Source organism: Thunnus thynnus, chromosome 5 (genome assembly GCF_963924715.1).
Source record: "Thunnus thynnus chromosome 5, fThuThy2.1, whole genome shotgun sequence".
Taxonomy (NCBI): Eukaryota; Metazoa; Chordata; class Actinopteri; order Scombriformes; family Scombridae; genus Thunnus; species Thunnus thynnus.
The window spans coordinates 18,811,516-18,837,040 of NC_089521.1; the positions used below are offsets into that span (position 1 = coordinate 18,811,516).

The 25,525-nt window shown below is 39.8% G+C and overlaps 1 protein-coding gene across 8 annotated transcripts; it reads right to left on the minus strand.

The window, feature by feature from the left end:
- Positions 1-1,345: 1,345 nt before the first annotated feature.
- LOC137183047 (tropomyosin alpha-1 chain) lies at positions 1,346-13,312 on the minus strand. Of its 8 annotated transcripts, none has more exons than XM_067589781.1 (10): positions 13,048-13,299; positions 12,550-12,675; positions 12,238-12,363; positions 8,688-8,821; positions 8,312-8,429; positions 7,291-7,361; positions 6,370-6,445; positions 6,094-6,156; positions 5,913-5,982; positions 1,346-2,207 (listed from the first exon to the last, which is right to left on the minus strand). In XM_067589781.1, exons 1-10 carry the CDS (start codon positions 13,159-13,161, stop codon positions 2,125-2,127), a joined length of 981 nt encoding a protein of 326 aa, XP_067445882.1. In that variant the 5' UTR covers positions 13,162-13,299; the 3' UTR covers positions 1,346-2,124. The 8 variants fall into 8 exon arrangements, with proteins under 8 accessions (XP_067445882.1, XP_067445879.1, XP_067445878.1 ...); XM_067589775.1 differs by lacking the exons at positions 1,346-2,207; positions 12,550-12,675 and adding exons at positions 4,031-4,244; positions 5,255-5,333 and having other exon boundaries at positions 13,048-13,312; XM_067589776.1 differs by lacking the exons at positions 1,346-2,207; positions 12,238-12,363 and adding exons at positions 4,031-4,244; positions 5,255-5,333 and having other exon boundaries at positions 13,048-13,297.
- Positions 13,313-25,525: the final 12,213 nt, after the last annotated feature.

A 25,525-nucleotide genomic window follows, 5' to 3' on the forward strand; every position in this document is an offset into this window, starting at 1 on the left:
AAAGCTGATTTTTGGGTGAGTGGTTAAGGTTAAGGTTAGGGTAAGTCTCCAGGAAATGGATGTAAAGGAGTATGAATGTCCCCAGAAGTGACCATGATCTGATCTGAGAAGGTTTCCAACACTAGTCACGGCACTACCTCACTGCTAGCCAAAGAGTCAGCTATATGCATTCCCTCCTTTTCCCCTGTTACAGCAGGTGCTGGACAAGGTGGGGGAGCAAAACGTGCAGGTAATCCTGGTGGCCCCAAAGTGGCCAAAACAAACATGGGTGGCAGGGATGCCATGACCTCTGCCATTGCGACTCAACCTGCTGATACAGGTGAAGGAAGAAATCTTCCATCCAGCTCCTTAAAAATGGAAGCGAGTTGCTTAGCCCCAGAACGGGAGCATTTGTTATGTAAAGGTTTACCTCTAGGGGTTGTAGAGGTAATACATAATACCAGATCCCCCTCTACCAGGACTCTTTACTCATACAAGTGGAAAGTACGGGTGTGCTGAATAGGATGATGACTCATATCACTGCAATATCAGTGTTACTCTGTGCTTCCTTCACAACCTACAACAAAAGGGTCTTTCATCCTCTACACTCAAGGTGTACTTGGCTGCAATCTCAGCCTGCCATGTTGGGATAGATGGCAAGCCACCAGGCAGCCATGTTCTGGCCTCACAGTTTATACAGGGTGTCCATCGTTTGCACACTCTCTAACTCCTTGGGACTTGGTCACAGACCTGAATGCTATAATAAGGGCTCCATTTGAGCCTCTGCAAGATGTAGGACTAACATTTTTAGCTCTAAAAACAGCCCTATTAGTGGCGATAGTTTCAGCGAAGTGGGTGAGAAATTTGGCAGCTTTGTCTGTGCATCAGACAATAATTATATATAATTAAAAGCCATCTTAATTCAGGAGTGGGCTTTCACCTTGATAGATACTGTAAACTTAAATGGAATAAAAGTATTAGCATTTTAATAACAAGGTCAGAACTTTTACTTAAAGGAGTTTAGAATATTTTCCACCAATCCTTCTTGGTTTGATTATTTTGAAACTGAAATGATATGTTCCAGTGGTGCGCAGCTACAGTGAACCAAAGAAACATGTGACATGATGTTTTCCCCCAGCTGGAAGTCAAGTTGAGGGTCAAGCAGAAATGGGTAAAGGTGTAACAGATTATATCTTCATTTGTTCTGCATACTATACACTTTCTGCATTTCTATGGGGAGAAAAGTCTAGGTTGTTTACATTGCATCAGGTTTTATTCAATCACCCCAAAATCTATTAATCCCTGTACTTTAGTTAACCTCTATGATGGACAGAAAGGCCATGTATTCACCACAAACAAAGTTAGAAAACTTTCAAAACGTGCTTTTATTTATATTTAATAATTTTTACATTTCAAATATGATAAAACACTTGAAACATCTACATTGAAACAATGCTAAAACAATGCACAGCCAGATGATTGAAATCATACTTCACAGACAAGATGAAAAAAATTTGAACCATAGTTTTAAAAGAAAACTAAGAATATCCTGTAATGCGTTAACATTTTGGTCATTGCTTAACAATCCAGTAGCACCAGTACACATACTGACAGGAATAGCCATAGTATACTTACACTTGTGAGGAAATTTTTGTGTGTTTTTTTTTAAATATAGTTTGTCTTACAGTATGCAAAATGTGCATAATGTTGAGGTTTAATTATGTGCAAAATTTCTCCAATTTGTCCTTTGGTATGTGCATAATCAAGGTGGGATGCAAAGTATCAGATCAGCTTAAATGCAGATGTAGAAAACAATCTTTTTAACCAATGGCACATGTCATTTCACCAGATGACTTGTCAAAAAAGAAGAAGATTGCAAAGGGCAGACATTACAAGATAAAAACTGGCTTGCAAAAACAATTGTGTTTCTTAGTTTAGGCTTCATCAAAGGCAATGGTTAAGCTTTACTTCCCCTTAGCTTTGCTCCTTGGTTGAGTTCCACTGAAGGCAGGACGGTGCGATAGGAATAGCATCTGGCTGTTTGTTCTCCACCATGGGCAAGGTATGAGAAGAGGGGTTTATGGTAAGCAAGGTGCAAGTACAAAAAAGCTAAAACCACAGTGTGTGTGGGGTCAGACCACGCTTTCACAAATTATTCAGTTCCATTAGAGTCTGGTCCAGCATCTGGTGCATATCGAGGTTCTCTTCTTTAGCATGTGACAGTTTCTCTGTTAGAACATCAAATGAAGAGGTTTTAATCTCACACAAGCGAGCATAAGGGAGTCACCTGGTTAGCTTGCATTAATGATTAAGCTACATAACAAGCTACATTATTAAGATCAGTCATTTAAATGTGGGTGCTTTTTAACCAGAACAACACAGCACTGAGAGAAAACAAGGGAAACACATTGAGTAGACAAGCTCTTATTATGTATATGCAAGCAACCATGCAAACACTTGACAACGTTCTTATGCACATAAACACAAAAACAATCCATAAAAAATGGATTATTGTATAATGTTATAATACTAATGCTAGAAAATGATATATTCGAGGTAATCCCTGATTGTCACTATATCTTTTAGTACACTTCCACCAACAGCAACACAGATCTCAAGCAGTGCAGGCATCGTACACGGACAATGCAAAATGGAAGTGCTTTGGATCGTAAACTAGATCAGATTGTCATACACACGTTAAAAACAAAACAGATAAAACATTCAGACTATTTAGTCCTCATTCAAGGCCACACGTAGTTCATTAGTGAGAAGTCGTTTTTTCTCAAGTTGCTGGTAGAGGCGATCTTTGCAGTCAGACAGCGAGTAGAAAAACAGAAAGAGGACAGGAAATCAGGAAAAAAAGAGTGCAATGCCTGTTGATACCTACCTTCTCTAGAACTGGAGACTCTTTTTAAAAAAAAAATCTTTGTAAAAGACATCGAAAATATCCGAATAGTCGTTAAATAACAATCAAATTAGTGTTATGATGTTCCTGTTTTTTTTAGTGTGATTTTTGGCAATCTACTCATCATATATTCATATTTTTGTCTGCAACAGGTAAAGCAAAGCAGGGCAGTGTGTAGAGTGAAAACAGAGGATAAGCAGATTTAACCCAGATAGGTAAAAAGGAACCATGGCAGCAGACTCAAAATTATTAAAATATTGTGGCAACAAAACTGAAAAAATAATGATAAAAAGTATGTCTACCATTGTCAATTAAGTATATCCTAGCATATGATAAAATATATCTGTTCAACATGATAACTGGAGAAATTCATACTGAGAATGAAACACTGTGTAGCTTTAGTTTGGTCTGAGATTTTAAAGAGTTTAAGGATATGGCTCAACTGCTCTGCAGTTTCTGAAGTCTCACTCAAGAAAACTTCTCAATTCTGCTCATCTTTCTGTGTTTGAAGTTGTGGCAATGACTTTCATAAAAAGAGTCAGAATGTGTGATTGTATGTTTATTCAAATATATGACAGGATACTGTGGATCATACAAAGCCCGTGTGTCATAATCACTGATATCTTAATGGAGAGTCCAACAATGCTTCTCAATCATCCAATATTCCCAGCAACCAGATGAGTCTCAACACATCTTACAAACTCCTCTGTATTCCACTATTTCCCACTTTACCACAATCTTCCCGATAACAATCCAACACTGATTTCCACCAATTCTCAAGTCTTTCCAGAGTCAGTTCCTCCTGTCACAGTACTAAATGTTGGAAAGTGCTTGCATGCATCAGTCTCAAAAGACAACTTGACTCAGCTTTCAATCAAGTTTCTGTAGTTGTTCTAGTCATTGTGCTTTTAGCACTTACTGTGATATTCCTAATATCTCAGCTTCACAGAACAATATTTGAAGAAAATAAAACAGAACAGCCTTCAAAATCTTTAAAACTACACCAAGGAAAGCAGAGTATGGCTCAACGAATGGTATGTCGAGATGCCGAAATAAAAAATAAATACATAACTTAAAATCAAGGCTTCCTGGTTTAATAAGAAAAGAAAAAAAAGGAAAGGACAGAGTAAAGAGATACAGCTTACATAGAAGGAAGGACGTTTATTTTTTACACAACGTAGAAAGATTCTAGGATTCTGTACAAGAGATGGGATGCACTTAACTTCGACGTGAGGATGAAAACATGAGGAAAGGAAAGCACAGACAGAGAGGGAAGGGAAAATGGAGAGAGGGCTGGAGAGAGATGACAGATGCCACTCAGCCGGCAGGAAGCGTCTTTGATGAGGTGTAAACAGTTTATCTGTATGGAAGAGAAGAGGGTACAGTGAACCAGGGGGGTGGTGCGGGACCCACAGAAATTGGAGATGTGCACTACAATACACCAGAACCACAGGAGTCACAGCATTCACTACAAAAACAACAATGCATGATTGAAATGCATTTCGAGAGAGGACACGCTGACAACTTGAACACAAACTGTCCCACAGGATGGGCGAATGTTAAGGGACAAAATTAATTTAGCAAAACTAGCAAAGACAGCTCAAAGACAGTGATGCTAAATTAGGACAGTTCAACTGGTGTAGTGACGGAATAAAAGCGGATCTCACAAACACACAGTGGGCCTTTCTTCTGAACAGAAGGAGACCATATTAGTAGAAGACAAAGTGAAACACATTTGGAGAAAAAGGAAACACTCAAAGTTACAGTGAGTGAATCTGATTCAATAAAATGCTTTCTTCATACAGTCCACATTTCAAAAGAGATCTTGTATGCTTTGCTTATGATCACAAAATATCATGGAAATTGCCATTAATATTTTAAAATAAGGGAATCTAAAAAATGCATTAAAATTAACATTGATTACTTTTCACATAAAAAAGTAATACAACTCACAATTAATGCAGCCAAAATATTTAAACAGATACATGCTGTTTTTGTTCATACACAGGTTTATACCAATGATACTGATACAAATGTTGTATACAGTATCATTACAACTACACCAATGAAGAGGTTTGAGAGGAAACCACTTAGAGTGGTTTATTACAAGTGGGCTACAATTAAACACACATGAATCAAAATGTGTGTTTTAAGTTTAAAGTTTTAGTTTTTTCTTTTTATAAGAGTAGATCAAAAACATAGAAGCATGACCAATTTAAGTGTAGAGACAAGTATTGGATGTAGTAGTCATGATGGTTTCAAGAAAATACAGGAGGGGAGGGGGTGAGGTTGCTGGTGTACATGTAGGAAAGGTGCAGGGGGACAGGACGGTGACGGCAGAACAAGCAGGCACAGCAAGTTGAAAATTACATGGAAGTCATGTCGTTGAGGGCGTGGTCCAGCTCCTCGCTGATGGCCTTGTACTTCAGTTTCTGGGCATACAACTCATCTATTGGTGGGCCAGGGGCGCAGGGGGAGGTGAAGTGAAAGGGAGCAAAGGTGGAGGAGCACATGACAAGGAGGTGAAGGGTGAAGCATCCAGACGATTGACAAGACAGGGAGGAGGATGGAAAAAAATTGAAAACAGGAGGGAAAAGAGGAAAACAAAGTTACACCAGAAAATGGTCAGAATGAAAGTGCAACAAAAGTCAGGGAAAAGTTCTCAGCGCCATCAAGAAATGGACGGTTTATTTCACTGCTGCATGGCTCTCGGCCCTTTATGCCCACAAAGACTCCTTGAAGCCAACATCTAGTCCTGATATATCCCCGATAAACATCATAGCCATTCTTTCCTACCTTGGATCTCAAAAACAAAATCAATCAGATTAAACAAAGTAATAAGGGACACCACAATAAAAGTATGATGCTGTCTGAAAAAGGTGGTATGATGAAATTAAGAAGGAAGCAGAAACAGAGTCCAAGAGCAAAGAAAAGAATGGCCTAAAGAGATTTGAGCACTTACCTAAATACCACGGCTGACATAATACACATTTTAAAATAAGCAGAACAGGATTTGGAAAAATCATACCTTCCAAGTCATCAATGGTCTTCTCAAGCTTAGCTACTGATCTCTCAGCGAACTCAGCACGAGTCTCAGCCTGTGGTGGAGAGACAGATTTATGAGTCAGTCCGATACTCAAACTGTGAAACAGCACCTGTGACTTTTATAAATCACCCTGCAACCCCAGATAAGGCCTTGTGAAACTTGCCTCCTTCAGCTTGTCAGTGAGGACCTTGATCTCCTCCTCATATTTGTCCTCCTTCTGTGAGTACTGTGGGACAAAAACAATGGTGGGAGTCAAACATATGACCATGGAGTCAACTCTGATGTTGTTGGAAGTGATACCGTACAAATTTTAGTACATGAATACAGACAGGTATCATGACACAAGAGAGAAGTGAAGAGATCCGGCTCCCCATCAACCAAGTCTACTGGGGAGCTGTGGAGTTTGACAGCATGCAGTTGGCCAAAGGGTCATGCTTACCTTCTCAGCCTGGGCCTCCAGTGACTTCAGGTTGTTGGTCACAGTTTTCAACTCTTCCTCAAGCTCAGAGCATTTGCTGGTGTTTTAGACATGGGGGATAAAGTGCAAAGGACAAGAAAGGGGGTGGAGGGAATAAGTGACAATGCGGGAACCCAGGATGGCGAGAACCAGGGGTGGACACGAAATGGGTAGAGGGGAAGTAAGACAGAGGGGGGAGAGGAAACAAGATAAATAAGAACTACAGGGATTAAACGAGTAGGGAGCCCCAAGTACCTCAAAGTGCCTTAACAGAGCAGGAATGTGAGAATAGCAACATGACTCTTATAATCACACTAATAGCAGTGGGTTAGAGTTAAATAAATAATTTATTAATAATTTGAGCAAATATCATGCTTCTCTTCAATGTGAGGTGTTGTTCAAGCACAGTCCCTGCCATGTTAGAGTTGGAAGTTGTGGAAGAGTCTAATATACACAGAATAAAAGAGGAATACAACAAGCACAGCAAGCGAAGCAGAGGCTTCATTCAGCGACGTGAATGAAAGTGGGAAGAGCCCCTCATCAAAGATAAACAGTATGTGTGTGTGTGTGTGTGTGTGTGTGTGTGTGTGTTAGTTCTGGTTCATAGTACCTGTGTGACTGAGTTGTTTAGTGATTTCATGCTTTGCTCCAAAATTCTTAGCTCATCAGCCGCTCTTCGAGCTCGTCTGTTAGTGGGTGTGGCGTACGCGTGCAAGCCAAAACCATTCAAACCATGGACAGCATGCAAATAATCAGCACATATGGTAAGAACAAAGGGCACACTGTTCAAATCGAAACAAGTGTTATACTTTGTGCTTCAGTGCTTCAAGCTCTTTAAGGTTTTAATGCCAGCGTGTGTGCAAGTGTAAGTGCAGATTAATGTAAAAAGTGAAAACATCGTACCCTTCAGACAGCTCAGCGCGCTCCTCTGTACGCTCCAGGTCACCCTCAATGATGACCAGCTTACGAGCCACCTTTAGTTGCAGCACAACAAAATATTACAATACAACTCATAGCTGATGACTGTGACACAATTAGGACATGGTTAAAAGATATTTCTCAGATTTAAAGTCTATGGAGTCATATGTTTTAGAAAAACACTAATTTTGGATTGGAGATTGAAAAGTTTTGCACATAATTCAGCATCTATAGGAATAAAAACCCAATTATGGTATCATTAAACAAATAATTACAGCGTCAAAGTCCACCTGTTTTCACTAACTGTCATAAGTTGTGTTTCCATTACTTTCGCAAGAGAATTTTAAGCGAACTTTTGAAATGTCGCAAAAAGGAAAATGCGAATTAGGTGCATTTCCACCAACTGGTCTGAAGTGAATTAAGTAGGCTACGCAATGCATAATTTCATCAGAAGATGGTGGTATAGGCTTAAATAATCCGCCAGTAAACAGAGTAGAAGAAGTATAGGTTGCCAACTGGAAACAAAACAAATCGTTATATTGCCTTGATGAGAAGAAATTGAGAGAGGTCTTCTGGAATTTGTTTCAATTTGGCAAGTTGTAATTGTTCTTTCATGTCAGCTACTATTGGCCATGCTTCATGGTATCCGGAGACACCAGAAGACACCAAGAGCGGAAACAGCTGATCAGTCATGTGACTTAAACATTCACTATGTCATTATTTATTCAACAAATTCGTTTCCATTACCCATTATGCACATAAATACTATTTGACATTTCCAAAATCCACCTCAAGCGAGAGCAAAAACTTTTTTGCGAAATTGAGGGAGTTTTTTTCAAATTTTGGCGTTTCCGTTAAGCTTTTCTAATGCGACATTTCAAAATGCGCATAAAAATAGGTTAATGAAAACACAGCTATAGAGTTGTCACAGAGTTACATATTTTAGTGACTGAGCGACTGTATGTTCAAGGTTGAGGAATTGTTTTTGGGTGGCTGAAAAACTCGCCTCCTCATATTTGCGGTCAGCCTCCTCAGCAATGTGCTTGGCCTCCTTCAGCTGGATCTCCTGCAACTCCATCTTCTCCTCATCCTTCATGGCCCTGTTCTCAATGACCTTCATGCCTCTGTGTGGGGATACAAACAGTCAAGGGATGTTAGAAGTAAGGAGCTGACCTGCAGTATCCCTGAGGGGACACACGCAGCAGTGATGGCTGGTAAATCTTTAATACACTCTTCTAAGGTAAATGGATGATTGATTTCTGACATGGCAGAGGGAGACAATACAGAATTTGGAATGATTTGAAATGACTGCATTATCTTACACAGATAGTGTGACAGTGAACTGTCAGCAGTCTGAATCCCTGCTGCTCTAAAGAACCCACCTCTCACTCTCATCAGCAGCCTTCTCAGCCTCCTCCAGCTTGGTCAGGGCAGTGGCCAGACGCTCCTGAGCACGATCCAACTCCTCCTCAACCAGCTGGATACGTCTGTTAAGGGAAGCGACCTCTCCCTCAGCCTAGGGAGAGAAGAAGAGCAGCAAGTCAGGAGGTGCACATCGTCTTTCATACACAAACCAGAACTTATATTATACTGCACACTTACATGTCAGCCCAAAGAATGCAGGTAGTGATTGTTATTTTAGGGGTTGTTTCTTTGTGATGCAACCTAACTTCATTTTATGTGAGTAATCACAGTTATTCAACAAGTGTCTGTGTGCCACCTGTTGGGAAAAGCCCTCCCAAGAGGCTTGCCTGTGCTCCTCATTGACTGTGTAAAATGATAACAATGTCCCAAGCTGACAGAAGGTTGAATACCCCGCCTCATTACTGCTAGGCCCCAGAGAGAACATTAACAAGGCTCAAGTCAAAGGGCCTGAGACAATTATACTGCAAATGAATACTCACATGCTACACATACAACCACAGAGGAGACTCTGGATAACTCACAACTGTGGGAGAGATTTGTAATGTCAGTTGGTGTGATATTATCTGGTATCTTTAATAGGGGTGTGATTTTGAAGGGGAAAAAAGAGCAGGCCTTTTCTATGATTATTCAAGCCTGAAGCTACTTCTGCTTTTTTGTGTCTGATCAGCAGGTATGAGACCTGGACTTTTCTGAAAATGCTCAAGTGAAAACAGGATACAACTACCAGCAGTTTGACTGAGTCAAGAGGTCTTTCCCCCTGCAGCTCACGATACAGTGTAAAGTGCATCTCAGGTTGTAAAGCATGACACGGAAGTTTCTAATAATAATAATAATCAGTTGAAGCCGTGGGTTCAACCGCATTTAAAACACATCACGCTCGATGAGCAAATGACTGAATTACAAACTGTCAGACTGAGACTGAGATGAACTCTGACACTTTAAGCTGCAGCTGAAAGATTTATTTCCCGTCTAGATAACTGCCGCTATGTTCACAAGGGGGGAAATCACTCTTTGTAGCTGTGTCCTTATAAGGGCAAGTAAAGAGCATAAGCTCACAGTGCAGACTGGTACCTTGAATGTTGCCACAGTTTACTTGTAACTTCCTGGTTGCTAAAAATGATTTATTCAAATGTTTAATCTACATGCTGGCGTGCCTGCAGAACAGAACAAAGGAAATTTACTGGAGAGCATAATGAATGGGACCGTTATAGCAAAGTGCATCAAAGGAGATGCAAGTGAAACAATTGTGATGAGGAAACATAGTGACACAATCTGCCACGGTTACTCAACTGTGCTCTGACTTGAGCATCAGCGGCCTAACGTTACCAATTATAATCGCTCAGACAGGAGCAGCAGGCTATCAAACCCTCAGCAGGGTACTGTGTGATCAAACTGCACGGAGCCAAGTAAAGCTCAACATGCAGCACTGCGGTGTACAGAGAGAAATCCCGCTGTCTCACTACGTTATCAATTCAAACTGTCGCCCTACATGCGCGGGGCACACAGAGGAAGGCTATGATGAGGAAGGTGTGTGTAAATTGCGTTTGATAAGCAGCTCATCTCTGGCTGTATTACGCGCGGTAAACATGCTTACTTGGTCCCTGGCTTTCCTCTGCGCGAGCAAGTCCTGCTGTAATCTCTCGGCTCTCTCTTCAGCACCGTCTGCCTGATCTTGCAAAGATTTGATCTTTCGTTTTACTGCATCCAGCGACGTTATTCCAGCCATTGTTTACTCTCACAAATTAAAAAAGGACTATACTATAAGCTGCTGCTACTGCTGCACAGCTTCCGAGATATTGACAAGGAGCGAGATGACGTCCTTGATTGGGCTGAAAGCTGCGTGAAGACGGGATGGACAGTGCGCAAGCTTTGTGCAGACGCCCTCAGCTGCTACTTGTCCAGGAAGTACTACTGATTTCAAAACGGGCCTAAAAAATGAAGTATTTCACATGGTTACATAAAATACTACACTGTGAAAATCTGTGGCCATAAAATAATAACGTGTCATTTTATTGATCTAAAGTAACAATGCCTCCTTAATGATAAGAGCACATCCATTCAGTATACAACAATCATCCTGCTTACAGCAGACTAACAGAGCAGCAGCGCCCTCTGCGGGTCAACTGTGAGCAGTACACATGGCATTAAGATATTTTTAGACTACAGGCCATTCATAAGTTCTCACTGAATATAGTAATTACAGGCTGGGTTTTAAAACGAGAGTTTGCAAATATCACAGAAAATCCCTCTGGAAATATGATAGGGATACATGATGAAAAAACAACCTCATAAGGAGCACCAAGTAGCATTTAAAGTCATTTGAGCACCACAGCCACATTTAAATGTTCCTATTTATTAAGAAAACTACAAAGGTTGGCTATCTATAGGGGACTGCAGAAACACAATCATAGCCTATACGATGGGGGTAAAACTCAATAGACGATGTGTTACAGTCACACAACAGGCAAGCCTAATTCCCTGCAGGAATCCAATTAAAGGATTATAACAACGGGTTTTCTTCAGAGGCAGCTTATAGGCCACACTATACAAACTGATCCTGCTGATTGCTTCTTGGGAGCAAACGTATTTGTCTGCTGCACTTGACCTTGACCATTACCCCCATGTGGTCATTAACGAGATTGTCTTGAAAAAAAAAAATGTTTATGAAGACCTAAAGTAATTCTGACTCAAGCAGGTCGCGACCTTTAAATGCCTAAATCTAAATTCTTTACATAGTTTTCCTGTCATGTTGTATCTATCTAAAGTAGAAAAACAGTATAGGCGCCAACATATATATTTAAAAATATTTTAGTTATATTTCCTTTTAATAAGCTATATTTTTTTTATTGTTAAACATCATGCTGGGACATTTTGATGGGAAACTGTGTTTTTCCCTGTGGTAAGCAAAGAGCGCAGCCAGCAGATGTGAGCTCTATCTTGACCATATAAAGTAGTAGGCTATATTTATCCAGGCGCTTGCTCTCTGCGCTCCTAGGAAGACTGCACATTAAGCCACTTCACTTTTCCCTCAGAAAAAGACTTCTTCAGCCTAGACCTATAAGACGTATGAACGTATGGAGGCATGAAAGTACAACATATTAAAGACCATTAATGTGATGATTTGTTCTATAAATTAACTGGATTTGAAATTAATAATTAGTGAATCAAATAAACAGCCAGTGCGGCTTTCTTGGGGCTGACATGTAAGTAAGTGATTGTGCATGTGGTTCTTGACAAAATATGGGGCGACAGTTCAACAATAATAAAATCAGAAAGTCAATTTGGAGTTTGAGGGCCAATTTTCCAGGATGGGCAGGTGTGCAAGACCCACTCATCCAAGATGAACATCATTTCAGAGATAATAGATCAGGGCAGTTTGAATGCCCACAGAGTGTAAAATGTATTTCTCTGTGGTGTTGAACTGTCACATTCACAGTGGTGAGAGAATGAAAGTGTGGGGAAGCGTGGTGCAGGAACAGTGCCATTGTGAATCCCTTCCTTACTTACATCGGTAGCTTTCTTCTCAGCCAGCTCAAGTTTCTCCTGGGCATCTTTAAGAGCCTCGGAGTACTTGTCCAACTCATCCTCAGTTCCCTTCAGCTTCTTCTGCAGACCTACCAAATCGTCCTCAAGCTGAGGCGAGTTTCATTGTGGATAGTTTCAGAGGTGATCAGCAGGGAGACGGAGTGGCGTGAACGCGCACAGGCGCAAGAGCGCATACAGAGACACACACAGGACAGGACAGGAGAGGACAGGACAGGACAGGAGAAAGAGAGAGGAGAAAAGTTAGGGAAGCTCATGCACGTCAGGATCAGATACCTTGGTGGCGACCTCCTCAGCGGTCAGCAGCTTTTCTTCAGCAGTTTGGAACTCCTCAAACACTTTATCTCTTTCGTCTTCAGTAACACGCAATTTCTTTTCCAACTCTCTTAATTCGTCGTCTAACTATACATGCATATAAAAGACATTATAGAGTTAAACAGAATATGAAATAAACATGTATGCAATTTATTCTATCAAACAAAATCAATAATCATTTAACATTTAACATAATTTCCTAGGCTATATTAACATCACCAATTGCCAAAACAGTTGAGAGGAGGATTTATAACATCCAAAAAAATCAAGAGAGATGAGAGAGATTATTCTTAATTTAATCCTCATTTGGAATTATCCTTGAAAGCAATTAATCCGTATTTAGGAGGCGGTCCGTTTAAAGGGCAGCAGCTTTATACTGCCACTGGTATTCCTGCTTTTTCTAAGGATCTTTGGGGTTTTCCACAAAAGAAACAAAAAGTTTTTAAAAACTCAGCCGACCTGTTTGCTTCTCTCCTCGGATGCTTTCTTGTCTGACTCAGCCTGCTCAGCTCTGTCCAAGGCATTCTCCTTGTCGAGCTTGAGCATCTGCATCTTCTTCTTAATGGCATCCATGGCTGCTTATTGCTGTTCGGTGGAACCGAGAAAAACGTCCAAATGAAAACCAAGGGGAGACTGGGAGTGGGGCTAGGGCGTCTGTGCCTAACTGAACGCTGAGCTGGAGTGCGGGCTCTGCCTCGCTGTGCCCTGTCAAATATGTACTTTCAAGAGGGGGGTGACTGGATTCCTGTGCATCCAATACTTTTTTGGAGGAGGCGTGTGTGGGTGCCCCGACGTTTTTGAAGGATCTGCTCTGCGATTCGTTGCTCCCAAACATTTGACTTTTGATACGCCTTTATATGGGGTGTGATGGACAACTGAAAGGCTTCCTAATGGTCATGTAATAGAAGCCACAGAATGTTCAAAAGAGAAGACGAAGACCAGACTGGATGAGCACAACATTAAATCTCTGCATAAGATCTGAGTACAGTTTGTTTCACCATGATGACAACTCATTTAAAAGTTGTCTCTTGACTGTTTGTTCATTTTCTAGCATTAATGAAATCAGGGACATGTTTTATTTTTATGTTAATGATCTTTTCTGATTCCACAGTGACAGTGTCTTCCTATTCATCTATGACAGACTGGGATTTGGACCACAGTAACAATTTCACCAGGCTTTGTGCACCCACTGATGTCTGTGTGTGAGTGTGTTGTTTGGGTGGGTGGGTGTAAGTTCATATGGGTTGAGTTGTTGTAGGTCAAGGTAAGTGTGCTGCCTGAGAAGAGATGCTCTTGGCAAGCCAAGTAATCCCTATAGGCATTGTACACAATCTGCGGGACTCAAAACAGGGAAGTGTTTACCTGATAATGTATCGGATATCCTCCCAGTAAACTGTTGATGTGTCATTTGACTGTGACAAAGCAGCAGCACCAGCACCAGTCAGGCAGGAGGGGTTTTATACCACAGTTACAGCTGTTGAGCCGCTGATTGACCTGGCATTTAAGAAATGTTAACTGCTAAGTTAAGAAGAATATTTCAGTTTAGTAGCTTTAAACTTGAAGGAGTTTAAAGCTACTAATACATTTTAACCAATAACATTCTATTATAAATTGCATCTATTTTTACTTCATTATTTGACCAACTAATCCCCCTAATTGAGGCTTTAAAAAAAATTAACATTATATATATATATATCTAATTAGCTATAATGAAAAGTTAAAAGATACAAGGGTGGTGACTGAGGACACACCAAGTGTCTCTTAGTCTTCATTAGGATACTCAAGGATATTTTTGGGATCGCCTTCTCTTTCACACACCTGCCTTGGTCTGTAATATAGATCCAAAACATTGTGGCAAGAGTCCAAGGTCCAGTGCCATTAGATATGTCCCAAAATAATCCTTGTCTTGCTCAGGCTTTGGTCTGTTTCATAGAATATTGTTGCTATGCCTGCAGACTCACTCATACTTGTAGAGTTAAATAAGCTGCCCTGTCTTTAAGACTTTATCCAATCAGTAATGAAATAGAGACAACATTAGGAATGGTGTTCAGGTACAATTTTCTCATTGTGTTATTTTGCTATGATTCAAGGTTTTGCTCTGTCTCCAGGCACTGGACTTTATAGTTGTAATAGACGCTGATTGACGGGAACAATAATAGAAAAAATATCTTGATAATCTAGGGCCAGCCCATGCTCTAAATCTGGCATTTGTATAATTGTGATTGGCACTGAAAAATACTGGTCACAGATCTGGTCTGCTTTTCTCTTGCACTGGATCAGAATCAGTCTTAGGTAATACATGTGGTATCATATTTCAGGAAAACTCAAGTTATTTTTCTTTTTCTCAATCTGCAGACGAATGACAATGATTCATTCCCAATAAATAAACGAATAAAGCTTAAAGTATGCTTTTGCACAATACACAGAATTGGCTCTGAGTCTTCCAAGATACTGTATTACTTAATTGAATTGAGTAATAGTATAGTATAGTATAGTATATAGTATAGTATAGTATAGTATAGTATAGTATAGTATAGTATAGTATAGTATAGTATAGTATAGTATATAGTATAGTATAGTATAGTATAGTATAGTATAGTATAGTATAGTATATAGTATAGTATAGTATAGTATATTAATAGTCATGCATAGTGTGTAAATGAATGTTATTGATGTTTCAAAAGTAGATATTTTGCACTATATCAAATACTGTTGTTGCATTATAAATGTAGTTCTAAATGCTTCTTGATGTAGTACTGTATGTATATTTCATGTTTATTTTTTTCAGTCATATTTAATACACACTTATCTTCATGATATAATATCCTGACTGTCTTTTCAGTAAAGCACTGTTGTTAATCTTGATTTGCAATTTGATCTTAATTATCTCAAACAGCGTTTTCAGTTAATGGACTCAGGGGAGGTTCGTGATGGCAGGCTGGATTTGCTGTGGCATTCTGGGAATGAAAATAAGCTCCATTATGATGTTTTCCTTTAACATACTGGCACCGTAAAAATAGCCCAGGGCCCAATAGGCTTGCTTTGATTAAAGCAGTCAAAAATTTCCCCTTCTGTCCAGATGTTATTGAAAGGCTACTGCATTCCAACTTACATCCCACTGGAAAATTAAAGGTATTGCAGGCTTACTGTGGTCACACATAAAACAAACTTATGTTTTCCTTAATTTCTCTACATTATAGGAACATTATGGAAAATGCAATGACCTTTTTAATATTTCAGGCATTTTTTAAGTGGTGGTAGCTTTCTGAAGCCACCACAGATTTAGAAAAAGTTTCTTTTTCATGGCTGTGAAGTGAAAAAAAAGCTCCAGACATATAATTTTGTGCTCTTTGGAAAAAAATCTGCTTCTCAAGGTGTCTTAAGCTTCTTTACCAGAACAGCTGATGGAAGCATTTAAAAAAAAACATTCAGGACTATTCACCACCATTTGCATTTAGTAGCATTTGGTTTTAAAACATGAATACTGTGAATTATTTTATTGTCTTTAGAAGACGGCTCTGACTGTGTAGAAAACAGTGTATGCATGAACTCATTCAAGAGCCAAGACTCATCTCAGTAATCATCTTCATAGGCAGCAAACAGCTGAGAGAATGTAATCAGACTTTCATGAATAAGGAATTCGCCCCTCACAACATACAGTCTGGCAGTGAAAAAAAAAAACCACATGCCATCAGACAACTGTTGCCCATTTTCTCGACAGATCTGAGATACTCTGATATGTTGGAATCCTGATTCAGTTGTCTACATGTGGCAACAGCTGAGTGAGACAGATGCAGCAATAAGCTGAATTCATATTCACAACCACTACCCTATCATTATCTTTACTTTCCCGCCATGAGAGATTTTTTTTATGATTATGATTATAAACACGGTTGTAAAAAATTACAGTATACAGAATCACATTAAAACATGAGGCAACTTTGAGGGCCTGCAAATATTTATAGTGATATTGTGGGTAAATATAGATGTAAAAGGGGCCAGAAAGGGTGTCAAATCACCAATTTTCACATGCCACTTGAGGAAATCAATAATAAAGGATACCCATAACTCTCAGATTATAAACTCTACAACTTTTTTGCCCAGACTTTGTAGTATAGTTTGTCCTCTCATCCATTTAGATGACACAGAGCCACATTTCCAAGTGATTTAGTCCTAATGTTAATACTTAATCATGTATTAGCTGATCTCTTAGGCCTACAGTGACAACCCACTATGTATGTGGAATGTCCGGTTTTCTCGAGCTGCTGCTCAAGGAGGAGCTGAGCTGTACTTGGCTGTTGTGGCTGAACTCATGTTTGCATAAGAAGACCCATGGGACAGACATTTGAAGTTCTCTCATGGCTAAAATGTTACTGTATTAGAGGAACTATTTTACTGCCTCTGTTGAGGCTTAGTCAAAATGCATGTCTGATGCAAAAAAATATACAAAATATCTCAAACCCTTTGCTCTTCACCAAAATTACATAATTTGATGTGAAGCTACAATATTCTGACATGAGTGTGGTTCTTTTCCAATAATATACCACTAATTGCAACTGACACAAACCAGTGAGGGAATATTGAGGGTAGCTCCTCCTCCATGTTGACTGCACAGCCATTGAGTGGAACTTTAAGAAGCACAGTGCTGGCTGACTCCTGGTCAAATACCATCAGAAGATTTCTGCAGATAGCGTTCAGATATATATAGAGAGAACTCCTTGGCTCTTCCGTACGATACCCCTGGGATTAGATAGCTCCATGCAGGGGCATAATCATTTAGCATAGCAAAGATGGAGAGGGGATACAGGGAGGGTGCAATCCAAGCTGTAACCCAAGCCTGGTCGATGCCCTACTGCCACTGGATTTATTCACAGTAATGTTCCACTGACATGTACCGGCAGTTGTAAGACTCAAACTGGTATATTAGCAAACACGAGGGGACATCTAACCACAAACAGGGCACAGACACAGCCAGTTTTTTACATAATGGATAGTTACAATAAGGCTTTGACACTTTGACCTGCAGAGTTCTGTGTGGTGATAAATCTGTCATTAAGGGTGTAAATTACACAGAAGTGTCCCTCGGTCAGTTGCGAGTCCATTCAAACTTTCTGTTTAAATTAAGGAAAGTGAGAATATAGTATAAGACGTTCAAAATTCCCAATCTTTACCACGCCCATGCTTCATTTTAGGAGTCAAATTCCTTGGCTATGAAGGTCAAATATTTCAGCTGCAGGTGCTCCATTGAAGATGGGTAGCATTCCTCTTGTGCCACGTTTTTGCAGTAAACGTAGCTGCTGTTAAATGAAAGGATCAGTCATTCCTTAGATTGTAAACACCTGTAATAAGACTCTCTAGTCTTATATACGGTTTATAGAAATCCCAATTTATGGTGTATTTTAAAGGTTTTGCTGAGACTTCAAAGGGAACTGTAAGATTAGGTTTATGGTATATTTTGATAATTCCTAACTTGAATGTCTAAAGGCGTTTTTGAAGTTCAGATTGTGCTTTCATACATATACTGTATGTTGGTCAAAGCAGATGTAATTTCAAATCACTCAAGAGGAGAAAGTTTGCAAAGAAGCCTCAAAGATACTGTGCAGGCAGCTATAACTTACTGAGAGAAAACAAGCTGAGCTATGGAGTAAAAATACCAAAAGTGAAGGCTTCCAGTGCTGCGAACACAAATGTGGGTAGAAGTCCTAATGGAGGAATATTTGTGGCCTCTGCAGGGCTCCTCCCAGACTGTTTGTTTGTGCAACCTCTCTACAGATGGGGACACACAGAGAGGCAAGAATGTCAGCCATATCTGATGCTGCTCATTCAGCTGAGACTAAAGGGGAGGGGGAAGCATTCGGGGGGAACTGTCACGTTTCATTTAAAACTCATGCAGGACTCACAGAATCCTGTAAAATTTAATTTTCAGAAATGCCAGACATGTCCTAGCATGAATACTGGCACAAAAATTAAATCTATCAGACATCTGTCTATACAGGAAAACAAGGCTTCTTGTACATTCATTGTTAAGGAAAGCAAGACTTTTGCACATTCATTGTGTTTATTTATACACAGGGCAAGTCAAGAGGGAAGTGGGTAAATGAATGTTTACGTGCAGGTTGAACTTCTCCCAGTTTGAGATAAGAGATGCATTACACAGCATCAGCACTGTTTCCTCCTCAGAAATCCTTCTTTGAAAGATCTTTCTAAATTGTTGACTGAAACACTTGCTGACCTTTGCTTTGTGCTTGTTGATATCTTCTTACAGCCTAATTATTGTTGCTTGATGTTACTGGCTTTTTTTTTGTTTGTGTTTTTTTTTTTTGTATCTCAGTTCACAGCCGTCTAGCATCTTATTGATAGCTCTCTTTAAATATTTGCCTTAAATCATTTGCCCCTCATGTCACAGGGCTAGAAGTTTCCGTGTTTGCACACAGAGGGAGAATCTTTCATATATGTGTCCATATATGGGCTCTCTGGTGTATGCGAGGTAGAGGAGACAGAGGAGAGGGCTGAGTTGCGGGGGCTTTTTGTGAGGTCCAAAGACGTACTCGATATTTCTTTCCATTCCACAGGGCTATAAAACTTCTTGGTATGCACTTCTAGCTCTGCCACTGTTCTCCCTGTTACAGTCCTGCTTGTCAGAGCCCTCTAGAGCAGAGAACTGAAACAATGGCAAGCAGAGGAGGATGCTGGACTTCTGTGGTAGTGTTTCCCATACCATATTTTTAATCACTACAAACTTCTCTCAATAGACTCACTCATAACAACAAAATTAACCTAAGCTCTTCTTAAGAGAGAATAATCCTCAACAAAAACACATGCAATGACCATTTTTGGTAAACAAAGAACTTTCACTTCTAAATTTAAAAAAGAAAGTGAAGGTCTATATCAAGTTTATAACTCCAAACCGCAAAAATGACCATAGCTTGGCTGAGGGAAAGCCATAATGTGGAGCGTGTGTGAGAGTGCATGGTGATGAGACATTCCAGTGTGGTTTTGAGTGGCTGTTTGAAAGCTTACAGCCTGTGTTCACTGTGATTGGGTCACAGTGGTCTCTGCAGTGTGGAATGCCACAGGAACCCACAGCTCTGCGGCACCTGCATTCTTATACCAAAGCCTGTCTGCAGCCCCACGTTTGATCAGATGCCGTGACCATTTTCCAGTCAGGCTCAAACTCACTGAATAGTTAGTGAGCTAGATAAAACAGTTGTGTAAAGTAAGTTATAAAACAACTGTCTGAGTGCATAGATGTGAGAATAAATAGACTTCCATGTGGTGTGTTCTGGTTAGTTCCTACCCTGAGGCCTTAGCTGTCTGAGATAACAATATACAGTATGATAAGAGGATAATTAAGCTTAAAGGCTGCCTAAAGAGCACATCATTCCCATCAAAAGAATGGAAAAGGCCAGTGGTGGAAGAAGTATTCAGATCCTACTTGTCTTGCAGAAAATGGCCCCTGTAACTAATAATTTTTTTTTTTTTTTTTTTTTACCGTATATGCCTATTATATTATTATAGATTAGATTATAATACTGATGCATCAATGCATATTTAGCATATTGGTGTTGTACCTCTTCTGAATGGAACTAATTTTAAAGGGGCCATATTATACTTTTTGTGGTTTTCTGTTATTTATATGCTGTTATGATATAAGATATCTATGTTAAATATGGTCAGTGTTCCAAAACTTGAGGTTAACGTATGTAGATTTACTCCCTGTGAGTCAAAAGCACAGACTTCAACCTGCTCTGAATGTCTTTTCTTCTTTGCAGACAAGCTGTCTGCTAAACATGCATGCCCATAAACACCTGTATAGATGTATTTGAGAAGCTGACATTTCAAGTAAAGAACAAGAAAAAGTAATGAAATCCTACTACTATAGTTTGTTGCATGGTTTCTCCTGAGGGAGGGGGGCCTTAAAGAGATGGGAGCTATTGCCTGTTTCAGACAGAGGGTGAACTGAGGGGCTGCTTAAAGGCTCAATGTGAGTGAAATAGTTTAGTTTAGTTTAATAGTTAAAAAGTTTTTTTTTTTAACTGTAAACCATGCAAAGATATTCTAGTAGAGCCCCAGATAGAATTATATATACACCTGTAAATGTGTATAATATGTTCCCTTTAACTACTTTATACACAGTTAAGTATTTTAGTCCAATAGTTCCTAGTCTAGGGGTCGGGCACCCTCGAAAAGAATAAAAAGCAAAGTTCTGATACACAAAATTTAATCCTTCTTTTTGACATTTCCATAATGTTTGCTTTCTTTGTGAGAAGTTAAAAAAATATGTCTTTGGGTTTAAAGGGGATATCACTCTTTGGTGGAACTGGCAACAACTGATAGACACCTGGAAGGAGCTCTGATGGGCCCAAACTAGACACTCCTTTTTTGTAATGGGCCACAAGCCAAAAAGATTGGGAACTGCTGTTTTAATAATTAACAGTATAGTTTTTTTGTAAGCTCATCATATATATTTTATGTAAAATGCTAACTAGTACTGTAACTAGTAAATAGCAGCTGTCAAATAAAAATATGGTGGGGTAAAAAGTTCACTATGTCTGTCTATCTGAAATGTAGTGAAATATAAAGTCACATAAAATGGAAAAACTCAAGTACGAGTACCTCAAAATTGTATTTCAGTGCAGTACTCAAGTAAATGAAGTAGGTTACTCTCCACCACTAAGACTGTGAGGGAACTGTGGGTCACTTTCCCTTGATCTATCAAAAGCAATAAGCTGAGTAAATACAGCAGAAGAAGAGCAGACATACTGTCCATGCAAGACACAGTAGTATGGCTAAAGTAACACTGATTAATCATTTTGGCCTTTCCCACACCAAATCCCCTCATGAAAATTGGCATCGGTGTTGAGAAAAATCTGCTGAGCATTGAGTGGAGTGACTGTTTATTCAGCTTGAATTCAGGGCGGGGAGGCCGCAGGATTGAGAGAAGAAAAGGAGCCAAGGACTTTTTTCTCTACAGCAATGTGGCCTGTCATCTAACGGGTGTTGAGCAAAGTTTCCTTATTAAGACTGAGGGGTTTGGATGGATGAGTGTTACATTTCACTCTAGACAGCTTAAATCCCAGGAGACACTGCAGATCAGTTCCAGTCGGCAGCACAGTCTGAGACAGACGGTTCCCCCTGCTCCACAGCTCGATCTCAACACTGTTCCAGGCATGAACAGAAACTGAGAAGAAAAATCACTGTAAATCTTGGGAAGAGCCTTACTTTGGAAGTGAGGGTGTCGGTGTCAGATGATAACATTTAATAGATATTCAAGATGTTACTTGTGGTGCTGTCCAAAATTAGCACCCAAGTTTTAAGTCTCAGCTCTGTCCCAATATAGCTCTGCTGTCATTGCTGACTGAGAAATACTGTGGCTTCCTTACATGATGGCTAAAGGAGCTGCTGTGCTGTCATGGGAGAAATAGACAGTAAATACTGTCACTCATCCGAGGATGAACACTCTGAAGGTGACTGCAACTTATTCACATTATATAAAAGCACCACCCACCTGTTATCCCATGGAAATTGATGAATTGTGTCTACTGTGGCATTACATAAGGGACACTTCCTGCAGTTTGACACTCAAAATGTCACTTATGATATTTGGCTAGGCAGTTAAATCCTTGAACATGAGACCTTGTAATTTTTCATGGTAAGCATGGTTTTCATTTCATCTCATTCTCCCCACTTAGTCTCAGACGATTTCCATCCAATTAATGGTAGTCAGATATGAAATTAGACATAGCAAAATCAATCACCAGGTTACTGTAACCTCTAAGGCTTTAGCTTGTGAAATTACAGCACACAGACGATAACCAGTTCCCAGTTCTGGAAGCACAGAGGTGATCTTTACAGACTATGTTTACTATTCTCATTAAATCAACGGCTGTACAGTGGATACTTTATGGAGCCAACATGTTGGGAGAACCCCACTGATGACCTAAAATAGTCATGTGTTCCAGACCTGAGTAAAAGGCTCTCGTAGATCTATCAGCTGCTGTCTCCCAGGTTTATGTTAGGGAACACTGCGTCTCAGAGCTGGCAGGAAGGTGGAATGTGAAAATGAGTAAACAACAAGCTTCCCTTTAACACGATGACCTCACTCACTTTGGTGAAACCATACTGTAAGTCCCTACCATATTACGTATTATATTAAGGTGTTTTTTCTTCAGCATTTACAGAACAACTTGAGTGTGTTTACATGAAGTCCAGACATATGTACACTTTACACTGGCAGCGTCTTTAGAGCAGGGAGCGCTTGAGAGTTTTGAAAATCGCTGGGAAGTTTTGGTAATTGTTTTTCAACCATTTTTCAAAGTACCTTCTCTCTGCCATACCATCTTTGGGTCTGGACCATGTGAAACTTCCTGACAAAATGGACTGAAGCCAGACATAAACTAAAAGCATTCAACCCATGAACAATGCTGGTTTCCACTCTTTTATCAGCTTGGGCAAGCTGGAAAATTCCTGGCTTGCTGTGGCACGTGCTGCTTGTAATATTGATAAAAACCTTCCTCAGTCTATGCTGGATTCTGTATGTTACATTTTTCAATAGAATTATAAACAAAAAAAATGTACTTCTGTAAACTTTCTTTAAAATCTTGAAATGTTGGTGTGCTAGAAAGCAGCTATAAAGGATAAAGGAGGTGAGAATCTCACATGTTGCCAACAGCTTAACAAAAGTTTTTGTTCAAAGATGTTTTGATCCATCTCAGAAAGAGCTTTGTCAAATTTAAATGTTGTCTGTGAACAAAAATAAAAGTTTCAGTAGCATGCTCTGGACAAACTGCCCAGCCCAAAACCAAACAGCCTTTCCTGATGTGCATTTTTTCCTAACCTCGTTTCCTCTTTCTTAACTTTTCTACAATTGGAGAGAAGTGGAGAGAATTGGCTTAAGGAGAACTGCTTCCCTCTGCTTATACTGTGAAAGATCATGATACCCTCTCAATCTGTTTTACCATTTAAGCCTTACCTAAAGTGGGTACAGGTAAGGCTAAAATTACCAAAAGCTATCCCCCAAAGACCAATTAAAACACTGCTGAATAGAAATTTCATAGAGTATCATTAACATGCTATAACAGGCTACATAGTTTTGCAGTGTGACAACTTTCTATTTCACCAAGGCCATTCTTAGCACAAGTCATGACTCCTTTCCTGCACAGTAACACTTCTGAACATACAGTAACTTGCCTGTTATCCAAACTGGAAAATATATAAACTTATGGATTTAAGAAACCAATATATGCAGAGTGTGTTTGCTGTTGCTCAATCATGGATTAAACATACTGCAGATTGGTGCTGAACGATGAAAGTGGAGAGTTGAACCAGTGTCATTTGGTTTAGCCAGGGGTTAACATGGCTTCATTTTGAGAACTTGAGCGGAACAAAGCATGAACTAAATGGCTGCCAGGCTGTTGGGATTAGGCACGGCACAAGCTGCAGTGACTGCAAAACCAACCTTCCAACTCAGAAAATAAAAGACATTTAGGATGCCAGAGATGTACAATTCTAAGGATTACTGTATGTCTTTTGGAATAAAAAATGTTATCAGGTTCCAGTTCTTCATTGAACAATATATGTTGAGTGAAGTATTAAAAAAAATATGCAATTTTCAATGCAACACTATTTTAAATAAAAAAAACTAGATGTCTTATTTCCTTGAAATTCAGTCTGACATATCTGGCCTCTTAGGAAAAGTTGAAATCTTGACAAAGTTTTGAAGCTTTGAAACGTGCTGCACACACAACATGACTTTGTAACAATAGACCTGCCAAAAGTCTGTGGGGTTGAGGAGGTTAATGACATACGCCACGGTGAAACAGATCAGGCATCAAACCTCGTGCCGACAAGGTGCATCTGGAGTCCATACCTACAGTACATTAGGAAGCAGGCATATGACAGGACGTTTTTTAAACACCAACCAATAGAAAAGCAAAGAGAGAGCTTGAGAAATAGATTTAGAATAAAGAAATGTACAGAGGGGTGGTTGAGTGCAAGATAAACCCCAAAATATTTTTCATTTTTCATTGTTATCATCATGCTGACCGTTGTGCTACTTTGTCAAATGGAAAGTTTTACAGTAATAGCTTATAAATGCATGGCCCTGATGGAAACTTGACTATAGCTATAATAGAGTGGTTTACTAATTAGTCTGAAATCATGTAGTTCATGACAATAAGAGGAGGGCCTCAACCAGACCGCGGCTCTGCTTAACATCATTCATCTACTGAGGTTTTGATAGCTGCATACAAATGCCAGACTTAACCAGAAAAACATCCTGCAGGTCCTGAGGACTGGAGAGACAGAGGGAGACAGAGAGAGAGAGAGAGAGAGGGTGAGTAGTAGATGGGCACTCCCAGTTAAACACATGGCTTCAGTTTCCCTGCTCCACTGTGTGGTGTGGCCTTGCATGAGACCAAAACACTCAAACAACCAAATATGGTGTTCATTAGGACGACTCAGTGTATTGTGCTGGCCACCTCTAACCATCCTTTACTCGCTCAGCCCCCATATGCTCCTGACAGAGAGAGAGAGGATCAACTTCAGAGTGAAGTACTGAATCATCTGAATGAAAAAAGCTGATGATCAAGCCTGCCTTGCTGTCAGTAGAAGACCAACAAAATTACTTCTTCTAATTCTCAACAGCACTACAGAGCCTTCTGTATTCATCGCGAGACTGTAACCCAGAGTACAAGATTGTGAACTGTCATTCCTGACCTAAACATCTAAATGAGAATCACTGCATACTTCAAGGTCTAGTCTGTGAACAAAGAGGGGAAAAAAAGCACATCCACTATGTCCATATTTGGTCTGACTAACTTTGCCAAACCTTCCAGTAGAACATATTTCTCCAAACATCCACTGACTCAGCTATGAAGGACAATACTGACATCTGCTGGAAAGAATGTAGAAAGACCTTATTTTCTTACCAGAGACA